Below are 18,008 nucleotides of genomic sequence, written 5' to 3' on the forward strand. Positions count from 1 at the left end.
TATATATATATATATATATATACTTTTTTTTTTGTTCTGGCTTCTATTTCGACACTAATGATTCAAATAGTATACACTTTACCTGTAAAATAACATGTATGTGTTCACTTCTTACAGTGAGTAAGATAAGACATCTTGAATGTTTGTTTTTTTTTCATTTTAAAACACATACAGCTGCAGGTCCAGAGCTGCGACTCTGATGCACAGGAACAAATATTCAAAATGAAGTCTCCTGTTTCTTTCTGAAAGCCTGAAGCCACTGCCTGCTCAGCTTGACCGCTGTGTGTTTGTGTGTGTATTTTAGCAGACGCAACGCCGCGTGACCTTTCACCTCCCAGACGGCTCTCAGGAGAGCTGCAGTGACAGCGGGCTTGGAGAGCAGGAGCCCAATAGCGGTGCCAGCACCACCCAGCCTCTGCCCTTGGGCTTCCCTCAGGAAGAGTACTATGAACAGACCTCACCGAACAGCCGCACTGAGGGTGATGGCAACTCTGACCCCGAGTCCAGTAAGTACTGACCGCTGTCCTTTACCAGCACATTTTCAGCAGCTGAGCAGGCAAAAGGCAGAGGACACAACTGTGACGGCCTCCATGCCGCCTAGGCTGATAAACTGCTAAGCAATGTTGTTATTTAACGTATACACAGGTTTTTAATTCTTCATCTATGAAAACATTCAGATAAGTGTCTTTGACCATTGCGTCACATCTTTCTCGCACTTTGATATATGCATTACTGTTCAAAAGTTTGGGGTTGGTAAGATTTTTTTTTCCCTTATGCACAATGAGCCTGCATTTATTTGATTGAAAACAAAGTAAAGTTTTATAAGGACTCCTGTAAAAACTGTGCTTGCCCATGGCCATCTTACCGCCAGCAATTTAAGAGACTGCAAAAATGTCACCTTACATACCAATCTCAGCCCTGAACAGACAGAGGTTCTCCTCCTTTGAACAAGAAAATCTACATAGTGTTCCCAGATCTGCCTGGTTAAAGCTACTTGATCCACATCCTCCTCCGCTGACTAAATTGGGCCAGTGGGTCGAAAGCAGTGGAGCCTTGTGAAAAAGAATCACTAGTTTGCATGACTGTGGGCAGTCTCTATCAATCAGAAACACAATGCTTAGAGGGAGAAACCGAGGCTCCGATATTCAACAGAGCAGCCGAGTAGAACCGGTGTCTCAAGTAGTGACGGGAACCATTTTATTAAAATGGATCAAATGATACTTTGCCGTTTTTGCTGACAGTCATCTCATAACTGAAGTTTATGTTTATGTGATTTTGTTTATTCCTTCCAATGATACTTGGCAATAAAATAACTTTGGCACCATGCAGCACACTCCACTCTCAAAATGTGTTTTTCAGATAGTCGAAAAACTGTGCTTCATGTGCTCAATCAAATGGTTTTATTCGAGTAAAAAATTATTTCATTGTATTATTTTTTTTTTTACATTGAATTTAATTGTATTTATTTAATTTGAAAACCGATTGATCCTCTCCGACTTTTTTTATTAACAATTTTGAATACTCATATTTTATGTTTATGTATGTGATTTTATTTTGCCGAATGATATTTAGCTCCATATATATGTGTGTATATATTTTAATATGATTATGATTTATTATGAATCAACCTGACTATAGGTTACACTAACAAAAGTCATTTCTAAGCTTTATATATTATATATTTATTTATATATATATATATATATATATATATATATACTTTTTTTTTTTTTCTGGCTTCTATTTCGACACTAATGATTTAAATAGTATACACTTTACCTGTAAAATAACATGTATGTGTTCACTTCTTACAGTGAGTAAGATAAGACATCTTGAATGTTTTTTTTTTTTTCATTTTAAAACACATACAGCTGCAGGTCCAGAGCTGCGACTCTGATGCACAGGAACAAATATTCAAAATGAAGTCTCCTGTTTCTTTCTGAAAGCCTGAAGCCACTGCCTGCTCAGCTTGACCGCTGTGTGTTTGTGTGTGTATTTTAGCAGACGCAACGCCGCGTGACCTTTCACCTCCCAGACGGCTCTCAGGAGAGCTGCAGTGACAGCGGGCTTGGAGAGCAGGAGCCCAATAGCGGTGCCAGCACCACCCAGCCTCTGCCCTTGGGCTTCCCTCAGGAAGAGTACTATGAACAGACCTCACCGAACAGCCGCACTGAGGGTGATGGCAACTCTGACCCCGAGTCCAGTAAGTACTGACCGCTGTCCTTTACCAGCACATTTTCAGCAGCTGAGCGGGCAAAAGGCAGAGGACACGACTGTGAAGGCTTCCATGTAGCCAAGCCTGATAAACTGCCAAGCGATGTTTCTATATCACGTTTACACAGATTTATTCATTCTTTATCTATCTTTCTAGCACTTTGATTTATACACTATTGTTTAAAAGTTTGGGGTCGGTAAGATTTATATATATGTTTGTTTTTTTTTAAGGAAGAAGTCTCATATGCTCACAAAGGCAGCATTTATTTGATCAAAAACAAAGTAAAAACACTAATATTCTGAAATATCCTTATACTTTAAAATAACTGCTTTTTATTTGAATATGTTTTAAAATGTAATTTATTCCAGTGTTGACAAAGCTAAATTTTCAGCAGCCATTACTCTGGTCTTCAGTGTCGCAAGATCCTTCAGAAATCATTCCTATGTGATGATTCAGTGCCTGAAAAACATTTTTTGTTTGTTTTTAATTAGTATCGATGTTGAAATCAATTAATATCAGTTAATATTTAATATTTTTTGTGAAAAAAGTTTTTTAATTTTTTTTATTTGATGAATAGAAAGTGCAAAAGAACATTGTTTATTTGAAATAAAAATATTTTGCTACATTATGAATTATAAACATTATAAAATACTTTCTGACTCCAGACTTTTGAACTAGTGTGTGTAGATATTTCCACAGAAGTTTTGAGTTTCATGCTTCAAATCAGTGGACAATCCCGTTCAAGTGCTGTCCATTCATTTAGATCTGATCCAAGAAATCTCTTGTTTTTTGTTCCCTAGAAATATTTGATTTGGATTGTTTTCAGTCTGTGCTGGTGCAGGATCAGAAATGCACACAGTCTATAGGGCACATTGCTGCTAAGTGAACGTTATGCTGCCCTCTGCAATAGTGCTTTGCGGAGCAAATAATGCTTGTTTAGGGAGGGTGTTTATTTGCTCGAGTTGTTATTGTTTAATGAGGCGCTAAAGAGCTAGTTAGTATTTACTGCCGGGCTACTCTATATTGCACGGCCATTAGTATGACCGACTGGTGTTTGTGAATGTAAGCTTGGTAGATCTTCTTCATCATGCGGCATATAAAGCAGTCTTTGTGTTTGATTCTCGCCGTAACCCAGGGATGTAAAGCCCTTGTATCTGAAATATCGTAGGACGGTCCGGTGCGGCTGGTGGATCCTTTGATTCATTCCAGGGTTCATTTCGGCATCATCATGAGGAAACTGTGGGGGGACTGTGATCAGCACAGGTCTCTTCATCTCTTTCTGGCTTACACATCAATAATATGGCTGAATTACCATAACATTATTCATGTAGTTTGAGGCAACACAAATTTGAGAAAAAAAAGCACGGGAGTGAAATAAATTGGCTTGCGTACACCTGCAGATATTCTCTCTGTCTGGTCCATAAATGAGACAGTAGCGTCTCTGACTGAAGCTCAAATGTCTTTGGGTTCTGCACTGCAGCAGAGCTATGACACTCACAGTGTTGTGTAAGAATGAACGCATTTCTTCAGCTCTACTCCTGCCAAGCTATTTACATACACATGATGGCCAGTCTTTGCTCTTAGATTAGCTGTTGTTGAACCGGCCTGCTGTCTATGATAATGCAACATGTTCTCTCAAACCGAGCTGTATCCATGCATTTAAATCCCTATTTTTCATATTAATATATATGTCTGATAAACTGGACAGTATTATTTTTCTATGCATGCAAACACATATCTCCATATAAAATGTTTTTGACACCCTATTTTTACTTTGTGTGTGTGTGTATAAAGAGACATTATGTTTATATATTATTTAATTATCTGTCTATATAATTCTTTTTAAATGAACAGTATTTGTCTGGCACAAAAACAGTAAGTATATTGGGGCGACATAATTAAAATAATTAAGTGTAAATTTACACTAAACGCTAAGCTGATAAAACTAAACAACAATGTCATTTATGCAAGTGAATTAAAAACAAGGCAATAAACAGCCCTACTTAACTAAATCTTTATTTCACTGTAAAATGAAGATGTGAAATGACTTGTACAGTTTGAGTTTCATTTGAGTTTTGGGAACAACACTGAGTGATGATTCAACTAAATCACTGAACTATTGAACTGATCACTGATCTGTTGAAGATGAACCATGAATCAGATGAACTGGACATCCCTAAGTGATTTCAAGGGTTAGTTCTCTCAGAAATTATAATTCTGTCATCATTTACTCACCCTCATGTCATTCCAAACCTCAAAGAGTTTCATTCATCTTTGCAACACTAAATGATTTCTGTCCCTCCACTAAAAGCCATTCCACAAAAATGTTCACGCTTCAAAAAGTGCATAAAGAGATCGCAAAATCAAACCACGAATCAAGGAGTTTAATCCAAGTCTTCTGACGAAATATGATATCCCTTTATATAATTAACAAGTTTAATTTAGGCTTTTATTCACATGTAAACACTGATCAACGCAAATACATAGAGCAAATAAAATATTGTCAACGGAGACTAAAATGTTTAGGTTTGTCCAGGATTTTACCAATGAGGTTTGTTCTTGCACTTCAAGCATTCACATCTGAGCTTTCATTTGCTATATTTGATGTATTTGTGTTGATCAGAAATTTCTCATTTAAAAACCAGAATTTGATTATTTCTAAGCTTTATGCACTATAAAATGTGACATAAAAATAGCATTTTGTCACACCACACTGCTACATTTTGTAAAAAGTCATTTTTAGCTAGTTACTCCCCAACTATAGTAGCACGTTAACTTGTGTTCAACGGAAGAAAGACATTCATACAGGTTTGGAACAACATGAGGATGAGTAACTGATGACAGAATGTTCATTTTTGGGTTAATTTATTTCTTCTAGTAATGCATTTTTGATGTTTGAAAATGTTACAGTCATTTTTAGGCTTACGGCTATGTGCAGATTAGTATATTATGAATGTCATATTCCTGACATGCACTGGATGGCTTGTACACCACAGTCCAAACACTAATAATTCCATATCTGACCTTGTAATTTTTTGTGTACTATTTTTCATACACTCAAAGATAACAACAGGCTTGGTAATGGGCCGCTCTTGTGCATTATCTTGTAGAAAGGAACAAACTATAACACTAGCAGTGATTTGCATATGCTAAGTGATTGCTCTGTGGCTCATTAATATTCTGCAATGGATGCATCTCAGGCTTCATAAAATCAGCCTTGTAAATGGGAGCACGACGTCTGTGTCATTTGGGAACTGGGTTAATTGGCAGAGTGGACACTTTTTTTTATTTTTTTGGTAATATATTTCTTTTCCCCTCTATCTGGAAGCTAAATTGCTCTCAGGTAATTCAGTTACAACAGACAGCAAATGATATACGAGAAATCCGAGAGGGAATTCTGAAGTCAATCTTATCGCACTGTTTCTTTTCACTTCAACTTCATACGTTCAAGCAAACAATTCTTTGTACACAAAATCTATCATTTATTCTATTGTCAAAGCACAAGCTGAAAAACCTGAAAGCTTCCAAACTGACAGCCTCATGAATAAACATGAGCAATCCAACGCTGCTTAAAATGAAAAATACATCATGCACTTTTATCCCAAGATTATTTGCTGTTGTGCAAAAGCCGGATTGATCAAAATCATGTCATTTATTTATAATCAGCAGCACAAGAGCGGTTGGAGATGGCGTCAAATGGCAGAGAAAAGGCTGACGTCATCTCCTCGAGCGTGATGGGACCCCCAATGTGTGCTCGACGAGGACACAAGTCTCATTCGCTCCCCATTTCCTAGCCCAAAAGTTCACTGATAAAAGCTGACGCCGTGGTTGAGAGTTCAAAAAGAGAGATAGTTGACAGACTCTGAGACTGTGAGAGGAGTGCATCGGAGGCGTAGGGAGCCCAAGACGGATTAGATATGGTTTTATCAATGAGCAGCAGGCAGCTGTAGCTGTGGCAATCGCTTATCTTGTCGTCTCAATTTGAAAAGAGTGAGAACAAGAGAGAGAGCGAGAGCAAGACGAAAGGGGGATTGAGAGAAAAACCAGAGAGTACCGGTGGCAGACCCAGGGAAAAGGTGACGTGAAGCGGGTTTAGGCGCGGAAAGGTGGCCAGGCGAGATCTCGCGTGTCATCGCGGCTTGAGTAATAGCGAGTGGAAAAGCAGAGGATACGACTTTTTTAAAACAGCGTCTTTATTAGACCGCCCTCTTTCGAAATAAAGTTCATGTGACATTTATGTTAGTGTTATTTATGAGGCAGGAGGCCGTTCGTTTTATGGCTCCTTTTTGCCTTGCCTCCTCAGGCTTTCTTTATCAGACGGTCACCAGTACATTTTGCTCATTTTTGCCACACTGTGCTCCGAGCGGCTCACATTTGCCACAGCCTCTGGCCGATTGGCTGAAGACTCCATTCTGCTGTTGCCGAATTAGCATGGACGTTGTTGTCTCTCTGCCACCACCCTGTGCTTCCCTCCTCCCAAACAGCTGGCAGAGGGAAAAGGGAACTTCTCATGCAATTAACATTTTTAAATCTCCGCTGTCCCTTCAGGCAGCCAAACCTTTGTACTTAACATCAAACAGTATTATGCATTAAACTGTATGTTTGGGATCAGCGCCGCCATGGAATCCAGGTGGTTACGTGTTTGTTAAGCAAACAAACTTTTGCATTTTTTTTCCAGTTTCAACTAATCGTTTGGACACGCTGTGTGTAAAATACAGTTATATTAAGCTTTGCCTTGAAAGTGTTGAGTCTTGTCTTTGTAAGGAGGTGAGTATTACGCACTACAAAGCTAATTTGCCGTAATGGTGTGCTTCGTGATTGCATGAGTCACATTGTTTCCTTCCAAATAAGTCAGATGAATTACATAAGGGTTATTTATAGAGCTATACTCATGCAGCATTGCGGTGTGCTTTGATTTACATCCTTAATAACCCTCGCAGACGTTGGACTGGTGGAAAACTGGTAGCAATTGCATTATGTTTTGTATGGCCACCAGGTGACTAATGGAAAAGAGCAGCCAATGAAGATGCTCGCAAACAAGCTGTGCTAAATGTTTTTTTTTTCTGTTTGCATTGAGCTATTTAATATCGCCGTTGTAGAAGAGCGCTATTCATGGTTCGACGTGATTCAGTTACTCGAAAAGTCAAAATGTCTAATAGTGTAGGCTACCAAGATCTATTTGGTCATGTGGTTTTATTATGACTGCCCTCATGAAGCAACACACTGCATGTGCATTACTGTTCAGGTATTTTTTTTTTATTTCTCCTCAAATTTCTGTCATGCATTACTCCAGTCTTTAGTGTTTCATTTTGCTTTTGAATGCAAAGGGTTTCTGATGTATCTACTGTGCAGTCTACCCAATTTAGTCTCAGGGAGTCTCCATTTTACCAGCTAATAGCATGTTGCCGCCGCGTCATTAGTAAAGTATTAGTCATTGAGAGATTTCCTGATGTGTAGCATATGGCCTCATGTGACCAGCTTATGTCTTGCCTTTCTAAGATCTAATCTGATGTATAAAAAAAAATTAACTCAAATAAACCAATCCATTTTATTAATTCTAAATATAATACGATTACAGTTTTAACAATGCCCATACACTTTCAGAGTAAGAGCTTTAATGTATACTTTCCCTAAGTGCATTCATGGGAAATTTTTGTTATTGTTTTCTAGCGCAGTGTTTAGAACTGAAACATGCATGGACTTGGTTTAGCCTAAGATATTAAATGCTCGCTCACTCTCTTTCACTTTGGCAGAGCATAGCTGTTATTGCTGTTAGTGATGCTAGGTTGGCCTTTTCGGATAATCTCAAGCAGAGCATGTAAAACAATGTTATAAACACAGCAGAAGTGATGGGATGCTGCGTCAAATGCATTTTCATTAAATCAGGCTGCCTATTATTTTATTCAGTTATCAGTAATGAATGTGTAGTTTAATTACACTGCATTTTGTTTTCCATTTCCCAATCAGAATCCTCCCTGGAAATTGTGACTTTTTATAGGTGCAGAACATTCTTACATTCAAAAATATTTGCTAATTGCCACCAAGAGAACAGGCTGCATGACTGAAACTGTTCAATGTTGCTTTTGTTTCTATATTTTGATATATCATGTCAGGTTTTAGTGTAAAAAAAAAAAAAATGACATTGTGAAATAATATCTGTGCTTCAGATGAAAACACGTGTCAGTGACTGACTGCGAGTCTCTGGTTGATGTTGAGACATCCTGAAAAGCAAGCAGATTTTGCCATTGTCCCTTTTTATCATAATAGCAATATTCTGACTTATTTAAGTGTAATATCTCACTCAGAGTTGTAATATGACACAACTGCATCAAAGCAATGTCTGTATCTCAACCATCATAGCAAGTCATCTCATCCTCGGCCCAGCATGCATAAATGCTTGAGTCTAAAAGGAATGAAAGCAGATGAAAAAGCTTTTTTTGCTTGCATGCTTGTTAAAGACCTTCCACGGGACTCAAGTAATCATATTGGGACGGTCACTTGAACCAAACCATATTTGCAAAGTTGGCTTCTCTCAAGCTAAACAAATAACTGATTTTGTGCTGCAGGGTTTTGGAACCTATTTCCAGCTGCCGCATTAAGACCGAGTTAAATTAAACCTGCGTCAGTATGAATGTACACATTTTTAGTATTCTCATGCCAGTTTTGCCCTTTTTTCCTTTTCTGTCTTTGCCTGTTTCATGTCTGGCCCTGGTCAGGTGGGATTTGATTGGTTTCATCTGTTTATCCGTCATAGCCAAGAGGGTTTTAGGGAAGAGTTGACTCTTTGAGCTGATATTGAGGGGAACCTGTGTTTAGTCTACTTCAAATGCCATTGATAGTTGTCTTGGGGAGACAATGTATTGATCTGGAAAGTCAAGTCAAAGCACTAAAATCTCCTTTGTTTCCCTGGAAGAGTTAGGAATGTGTCATACAAAGCTCCAGAACAGTGTGTTAAGCAGCTGTGTTTTGGGGATTGGAGGCAAAAATGAAATAAATAAATGCATTTATACCTTATAAATATACTGTTGTTCATTGTTAATTTGTGTTTGTTCTTAATACGTGTTCACTTATAGGCTACAACTTTAAATTTTAATATGTATTAGAAAAGGATTATAGTTGAGAAAGATTAATAATAGTTTTGGTTTCACACTCATTCTGATTGCTTTTTTCTCACATTATCCACATACAGGGAATGATATAAATCAGGAGTCGCACCAAAATGAACCAAATGAATTCAAATATTCCAAGTATTGCTGTTCTATGTGTTAATTCAGTCTAGGTCTTCAAAATATCCTGCTGGTTTGAGTACACCGAGCGCATTTCTATAAGCTTTTATTGGTTTTGAAATCATCAGATTAGCTTTTAAATTAACATTTATAAAGGGGATTAAATAACTTTTTAATGAGGAGCAGATACCTTTTGCCGATAAAATATCCATAACTGCCTTCAATCCAACAGTCACTAAGAATATGTCCTTCAGGACGTTATTTGGAGACTCATTTGAAGTGTTTTCCGTATGAACGTGAGTTCTGAATGAAAACCCACCGCAGAACTCTCTGACTGGGATTTCAAAGGCTCTGACAATTAAAACAGCTATTCGGTGCTTGTTAGCATGTTCAGTAAGTCTCATGTCTGATTTGGAGGATGGATCAATAGCTGTCACGTTTGATTGCATCTCTAGATAAAGTATTCTGAACTCTGTGGGGCAACTTCAAACACCCAGCTCAAAAGCACTTGCTAACAACTGGCTATCAAGGCGATGTGTCTCATTTTTCTGACAAGTAATGTGATTCTGAAAATCGAAATCACCTGTTCTTGAAAAAAAAAAAAAACGAAGAAAGAAATACAGATTCACAAAGTAAAAGATAATTAAATATGCATGTGCTCCCTTCAATAGAAGTAATCCACACGCTAGCAGAATCGACAGGTTCTGAAGGTTTGATAGTGAATATTTCTTTCTGAAGGTTAGACCTCACTTTCAAAGTAAACTCCAACACTTTATAGGATTGTTATTGTCCACTATGTTCCAAATTTCTTTTAAGCTGGACAGATTCATTTTAGACGTCTGTGTATTTCTATACAACTCATAGAATCAGAAATAATCAGAAATCAGAAACTTTTTTTTTTTTTTATGAAATATAATATTGTCATATATTACATTTTCTATACAATTTCAAATTTACATCATACATCAAAAAATAAAATAAAATAATAAAAGAATGATGGCATATTCAACTATTTATGTTTTTCATAACCAAACTTGTTTTGTTTGTAAACTGAGTGTGTATTCATCCGTGACCAGTTGTGACCAGAACATGGACAGGCTGCAAAGACACTTCTGTTCATGACACTTTGAGGCTTCATCATCTAAATGTCATTTTGATTACGTTTCTCCCAAATGGCATGATTTCAGGGGCACTTTCACGTATGGTTGCCAGAGAAATATGTAGAGCAGCTCATTATCAAAGCATTAAAATGCCAGGATGTATGTCTTGGATACGCATAAATTTTTCGTGCTCTTGATTCACTTTGTGAACAGAACCAGACTGCAGACTCCAGTTCCATCAATCAAACGCATTTTGTTAGAAGTCCATCATCCTTCAGAAACACTCGCCTCCTTGACGTCTACAGAATCCAGCCTGCTTGATTCGACATGGTGCAAGGGATAGGTACGAACAGCCTGCTGCCTCGTTCAGATGCAACAGGAAAACACAGAAAGCCACTGAAAAATTGATATGTTGATGTTTTATTAAATGCCATTTGTTACCAATAGCTTCAACAAGAATGTTTGTCTCTTATGCAAACAGTAAGTCCTAAAAACCTCAACACTGTCACATGGAGACTAAATATGAGCTTTAAAAATTGGTTGCATTATGTTGTGCAATGAAATTTAAGCATATTATATTTTTTTATTCCGCTTAATCTTAATTTGTATTCATTTCATTTATTTGTGTAGCAACGCTAATAGCAGTCTTTTTTATTTTTCAATTTGCTTAAAGAGCCCAAATTAAGCATATTTTATATTACTTATATATGACATTTTAACAAGTTATGCCCGATTATTTACCAGCGTCTAATGTTAGGACAGTTGTGTCTGCACAGAGAAGTGGGTCTCTAAATTATGCCACAGCGAATTGATTAAAATGCATGTCCTCACCTCTTTCTCATTTTTCATATGCAGACAGTGCCAAGGATAAAGATGGGCCTCAGATAGGATTATTGACCAAAATAACCGAGTGTCAATATATTCTTTTAAAGCTAAATAGACTCGGCATCTTAGGGGTTGTATTTTTGGTGACAGTAATTTTATTAACCCGTGTCATTTTTTGGTGTCTCATTAATATAACGCTGAAGCCATTTTAGATTAATATTAGTGCAAATCGTGTATTGCATATTGATGAAATTATGTGCAAATTCTTCTGTAAAGTAGGGTGTTTGATCTACCTACAGTATGAGGCATCTGGGCTATTTAGGATTGACATATTGAGAGAAAACCTTAAAACGTAGCTCGCTCCATTTCCAATTTATCAACAAGGAGAGTGAAACGCAGCTAATATGAGACCGATCGAATGTGAATAAGTAATCTTTTTTTAGCTCCAAGTCCTTTATCTTCACACGGGTCAGTAGGATGTAATCTAGGCGCGTGTGCGTGCGCATGCAGGAACCGGATTACTCGGTGGCACCCTGTGGTCCGGTGATCAATGTGAGCTCTGATTCTTTGATAAATTGGTATTCTCAAACAAATGGATGACTTCAGAATGAGCTCGGGGCCAGTAACACAGACAGATGGAGTGTGGGAACAAGGGAGCTTTGCTGAGTGGAGGAAAAAGGATTTCATTTGGGACACACGGAGGATGGATTAGACTTGCCCTGGCAGGAAGTGTTTTGGGCTAACAAAATATGACAGGAGCTTTTGAGGGCTTGACACCGAACACGGAGGCCTGGCAGAGGCATAGCCTGTGCGGAGGAGAGCTGGTGCATTCATCACATTTGCCATGGTCAAGTTCACAGGCCATGCTGCTGCTACCCAGCATCTGTGGGACCTCCAGGCAGCGGAGCACCAGGAGGGTCAAGCAGTTGCCTGCCACTTTGCGCCGTCTGCGTCGGGGCGAGCCACCGAAGTGCACCAGCCACGAGTGTCCCTGTGTCCTGATTCTTCTGCGCACCTGCTTGGTTGCATTGATTTGCTCTCATTCCAGGCGGTCCTAACTCCCAGGGGTTTCAGCTGTTCAGCATCTGTCACGCATGCAAAATTTTCCATATCGAACCAGATACTGTGTATAAATCTTTATTTACCATGTTCCTGCTCTCTAGTTAAAGCAAGATAGACCTTGCTTGTGTTCTCTGATTCAGTTTCATCATGCTACCATGGGTACAAACACTGATTTAATCAAGATCTACAGTATGGAATTATGCACAGTCATTTGCTGTTGTGGTAAAACACTAGCTTTACATCTGAGTCATAATTTATCTATCTATCTATCTATCTATCTATCTATCTATCTATCTTTTCCTTTCCTTTCCTTTCAAATAATAATAATACGATTTTATGGTGACTCATTTTATTTGCTTACGAAATGTAAAAAAAAAAGAATAGCTTTTTTTTTATACAGCTTTTCACTTTAAATGATATGGCAAATCATACTTTTTACTTCCAAAAACATGTAATTAATGTAATTAATAATTCAAATTTCATTTTAAAGTTAAACCTAACATAGTGTTTCCACTACAGTAGTAAAATGTCTATTGGTAAACCACTTTACTGGGTTTTACTGTTGCGTTATTTACTTTCTTTTTCTGTTAAAATCGTGAAACTTCTAGTGTGATTTCTAAAGCAGGTCTGCAGCGGTTTTAACAGGGGCACCGTGTGTGTCCTTGATTGTGTAGCTGGCTTAACTAGTCAGTCACAGCGGGAGGCAGATGTTGTCTTGCGGCATGGCCGTTCGCCTCTGCCACTTTGATGCCTGATGTCACTGTGCATGCAGGTGCTCTGCTCTTCTGGGTTAACTCTCTCACTCTCTCCCGGTCTCTCTCTCTCATGCCCGTGGTCAAAGCTGCAAGTGTCACACCAGGGGATATGCCCATTTTAGAGCCAGTGAGCTATAATAATTGATGATCAGACCTGCTGTCAGTGTAAAAATGCAACTCCAAACGAGGCACGGCGTACTAAGCACGGAATCGCTGTTGCAAGCGAAGGAACAGGCGTGAGGACAGGGGAGGCCTATTGCACCAGCTGATGAGGGTTTTGTCCTTGAAATTGTAGATTTGCATTCTAATGACGAGAGATGCTCCACTGATAATAGACGCCTTGATGCGCTTCAGCTCGTAGATCTCTTTTACATCTCCACACTCTACAGTTTCAGTTAATTATGCATGTCTTTGTAGAGACACCGTGTCTCCAATGGCAACCCGCAGGTAGAGCCCATAAAGCAGGCCCCGTGTTTATCCAATGAAAGCCCGGGCCCTTATTTTCAGCTCCATATTGCCATCTCATTTTTAAACTCAACCGTGAAGAGGGTTTCATAAGTTAATAATGAGAGGAGCTGAAGGACCGAAAAACAGAAGCCAGCTGAGATTCATATCGGCAATGCGACGTCTTCAGCCGCCGAGCCGGGCTGATTTTTCAGCAAGACGCATTACGCCGCGTTATGCTCGCTAAATCAAAGCACACGTTTTTCAAACCGGCCTATCCTGTGACTAATCGTCCCATTAAGATCGCGAGTAGGCATTTCATTATGCCAAAGGTATTTTGAATTCATAATTCTAAACAAACACAGTGTACAAGGTGTATCTAATTAGGCATTTTACACTCCATTTCTTAACAACACCGGTAAACACTCTTGAGCTTGGGAACTGGATCGCATATTTGGATCCCAGTGTGATGGTGCACACCTGTTCTTCCCCTGTCGGAGAAATACTGGGTAGCGGAGCAGAGCGTCTGATTGCAGCCGCCCGCGCCGAGCGGCAGGAGACGCTTTTAATCATTCTCAGGAGTTTCGTGTCTCTCCCTTTTTGCCGGGGTGTCTGGGTATGCGTGGACATGGACCCCTTCCTCGCTCGGTGACGAGCAGCCTTTCGCTTTTTAGAATGATTATTCCCATTATTCCTCAACTTAACTGCCCATAGCTGCACGCTCCCCGAGTCACTTCCATCTGTTTTACCTTTCGGAGCATCTGTCATGGCTTACAGGGACATCCACCTCTCGAGTCAGAGCGACATGAGGACATCTGTCCCAACAGACAGCCAATCAGGATGCAGCGAGCGTTCTGTTAACGCTCCACTGGGCCCGGCGCCATGCTCGCGAGCATTCGACACGCTGTATCCAAGCAAATTGCATTCCTCAGTGAAGTTGGTGTTTCTAATTCTTCACTCACTGCCAGTTGTGCCGGCAGATAATTTGATAAGGCCTGTCATAGTGGTGTTGGCGAATCCTGATAAATGTGTCTAATGTGGCTGTGAGTACGGGCTGGAAAAAGAATACCCAGGATTTCCTGATGAGGAGTGCGAGCCAGGAAGCATTCCTCGCTTTCAAGTTACCAGAATGAGTGTTTGTCCCGTGGCACATTTCGAGCCGCACTGTATGTTTTAATGCGGTCATGTGGTTTATTATAAAAATCAGTCACACAAATAGCTACACCAATTCACTCTCCATATTCTCCTACACAATGTCACTACATCACCTCCCCCTCTTCTGTTGGTGTACGATATACTGTGGGAATTCATTAGATTGGCATAACAGTGATGCATTCCTATTCCGATATACTTTTTTTTTTTTTCGTTCTCACACATAATATCCTCTCTATTAAAGGGGTTGTTCATCCATTCTGTCATCGTTTACTCACCTTCACGTATATGACTTATTTTCTTCTGTGGAACACAAAAGGAGAATTTTAGAGTTATGTAATGGTCATTCTTTTCCATGCAGGGATAGTGAATGGGGATTAGAGCTTTCAGGGTTTAAAAGGATGCAGAAAAAAGTGACTTGTGTGCTTTATTTTAGGCCATGTGATGATAATCAGTCACACAAATAGCTACACCAATTCACTCTCCATATTCTCCTACACAATGTCACTACATCACCTCCCCCTCTTCTGTTGGTGTACGATATACTGTGGGAATTCATTAGATTGGCATAACAGTGATGCATTCCTATTCCGATATACTTTTTTTTTTTTTCGTTCTCACACATAATATCCTCTCTATTAAAGGGGTTGTTCATCCATTCTGTCATCGTTTACTCACCTTCACGTATATGACTTATTTTCTTCTGTGGAACACAAAAGGAGAATTTTAGAGTTATGTAATGGTCATTCTTTTCCATGCAGGGATAGTGAATGGGGATTAGAGCTTTCAGGGTTTAAAAGGATGCAGAAAAAAGTGACTTGTGTGCTTTATTTTAGGCCATGTGATGATATACAGTATGTTGTTCAATGATAAGCTTCCCCTCCAGTTAACTGTTAACCTTTAACACATTATTAAAACCATTCAGACTGGTTTTGTGAACTGAATCAACAGATTTGTTTGAAAAGATCTGACTTGAATGATTCATTAGCAAATCATTGGAAAAAACAACGTATATTTCTACTGATTTATCATACAAAGTTGTCATATGGCTTCAGAAGATAATTTTATATAATTCACACTGTTATAAGTACTACTTTTATGTTTGTTTTATGGTCCTTTATTGCAGTGGTTCCTAATCAGGAGGCCGGGGCCCACTAGAGGCCCTTAACAACCTGTCAATGATGTCTTAAAAGTATTTAAATTAATAAATTATTGTATATTAAATTAATCCAACTTTCCTCTAAATTACAATACATAAAACCAAGATTAAAACTGAATTATTTATTTATGTATTTATTTATTTATTTATTCTAAATGGCTAGTGTTATTATTATTATTACTGAAGAACATAGAGTTCTTGAAAATTCTGGAATCCCAAAAATGAATCATGACTAATTCAATTAATATATCAATATTCTTTTCTGTTAATAAAACAAACAGCTTTGTCATAATTCCAATGAAAATATCGAAAATACTGGCCTTTTTGAATATTGTGTTGGTCAACGGAACGGCCTTCTAGTCATAAAGGTTGAGAATCACTGCTTTATTGTCATTTTGAAACACACTGTTCCCATTCACTTTTATTTCATTTAGAAGAGAGTTGGAGATATAAAACAAAATCACCTTGCGGGTTTCACAGAATAAAGAAAGCAGTCTAGGGATCGATAGAGGAAAGAGGTCTAGGACGACAAGAGGATGAGTAAATTATGTCCGAATTTTTTTTTGTTGCATGAACTGTTCTTTGAAGTTTGTGCCCTAAGTCTTTTCATACTGAGGATGATTTCTCAGAATGGGGCTGTTTGGGAAACTGACCAAGCACTGACCTATGAATGCACAAAGCCACGGGTCCTCCATTCTCCCCCATCTACTTATGGTTTAATCTGTGTCAGATTTTCCCCTTCTGTTAAAATATGCTGTCTGTGGCTGCCAGTCTCTGTGAGAGTCTCTGCTTAATCCTCATGAATACATGACTTTGTGTGCATGAATAAATAAAAAGCTGCTTGGCGGGTAATTGAGGTGCCGTGCCACTAACAAACGAGGACACAATTTGTAAATGAGATATTCCCCCATCTAGCTCGATGATGATTTGTATCAAATTAAACCATTTACTAAAATCATGCAAGAGGGTTTGGAAACCGTCTCCTTCTAGCACTTTTTTTCTCCCTGCTTCTACAGAAACAGCAATTGCGAAATGTCCTTCAATTGCTCTGTATTGCTCTCAGTTGGTTAACCGTACATATGGAAATTAGATTTCTGGATCTTTTCATTCGCTTTTCCATTTTCTTCGTTTGTTGTATGCTTTCATCTCATATCTTTACATTAATGACGGACCCCTGGCTGTGCTGCGTCCCATATGGCAAAAAGCGTTGCCTCTAGTCTAATTTCACACACAATAATAAAACTATGATTGCTATGATTTCTTCAACTGAATACATCATTACATTCTTGTACTTTGTACTACTATCCATACTTAGACATACTAGCAATGCCATAAACACATATTGAGGATTGAGAAGATCATACATGATTGTTGTAGAATTGGCCAGCAAACACATAGGGGCAAATTCACTTAACAATCATGGCACAGATTATGTTTGCCCCATTGTGGTGTTCCCTGATTTGTGCAATTCCTTTAGCCCAGTAACTTTCAAACTTGGGTGCTTGGGGGGAGAAAAGTCTAAAAATAAGTAGAAATTACTTTGTAGAAATTACAAATTACTTGCTATATACAGCACATCTAATAGCAATAGTGGGTAGAGAGCCGATGCGTTGTCAACAAAATCAATATTAGATATCTTAATATTAATTTGGTTTTATTAACATTTTGAAACATTTATTAAAGCCAATTATTAACGTTTTGAAAGCACGTTGTCTATAATATCACAGCAAACATTTTTTTATGCATTCATTTATTCATTCTGCATACACATACTAACTTAGACATACTAACTGCATAAACATACTAACTTAAATACCAATATTTAATTTAAAACTTTAATTCCACAATAATGCATTCATTGAATTGATCAGAAGTGACAGTAAAGACATTTCTAATGTTACAAAAGATTTCTATTTCAAATAAATGCTGTTCTTTTCAACTTTATATTCACCAAAGAATCCTGAAAAAAAAATTGTATCACAGTTTATATATATTATTTATTTTTTTTTTATTTTTTTTTTATAAATACTTTAAAACAGAAAACTGTTATTCTAAATTACATTTTACAGT

The 18,008-nt window shown here is 38.2% G+C and overlaps 1 protein-coding gene across 1 annotated transcript in view; it reads left to right on the forward strand.

The window, feature by feature from the left end:
* Positions 1-482: 482 nt before the first annotated feature.
* Positions 483-18,008, forward strand: part of LOC107741082 (protocadherin-9-like) — a 62,511-nt gene continuing 44,985 nt past the window's right edge. The window contains exons 1-2 of the mRNA XM_016553675.1: positions 483-506; positions 2,002-2,203. Coding sequence (XP_016409161.1) covers positions 483-506; positions 2,002-2,203 — 226 coding nt within the window. The remainder of the gene's footprint in view (positions 507-2,001; positions 2,204-18,008) is intronic.

The sequence above is a fragment of the Sinocyclocheilus rhinocerous genome, unplaced genomic scaffold (assembly GCF_001515625.1).
Source record: "Sinocyclocheilus rhinocerous isolate Xijiao unplaced genomic scaffold, SAMN03320098_v1.1 scaffold44, whole genome shotgun sequence".
NCBI classification, from domain to species: Eukaryota; Metazoa; Chordata; class Actinopteri; order Cypriniformes; family Cyprinidae; genus Sinocyclocheilus; species Sinocyclocheilus rhinocerous.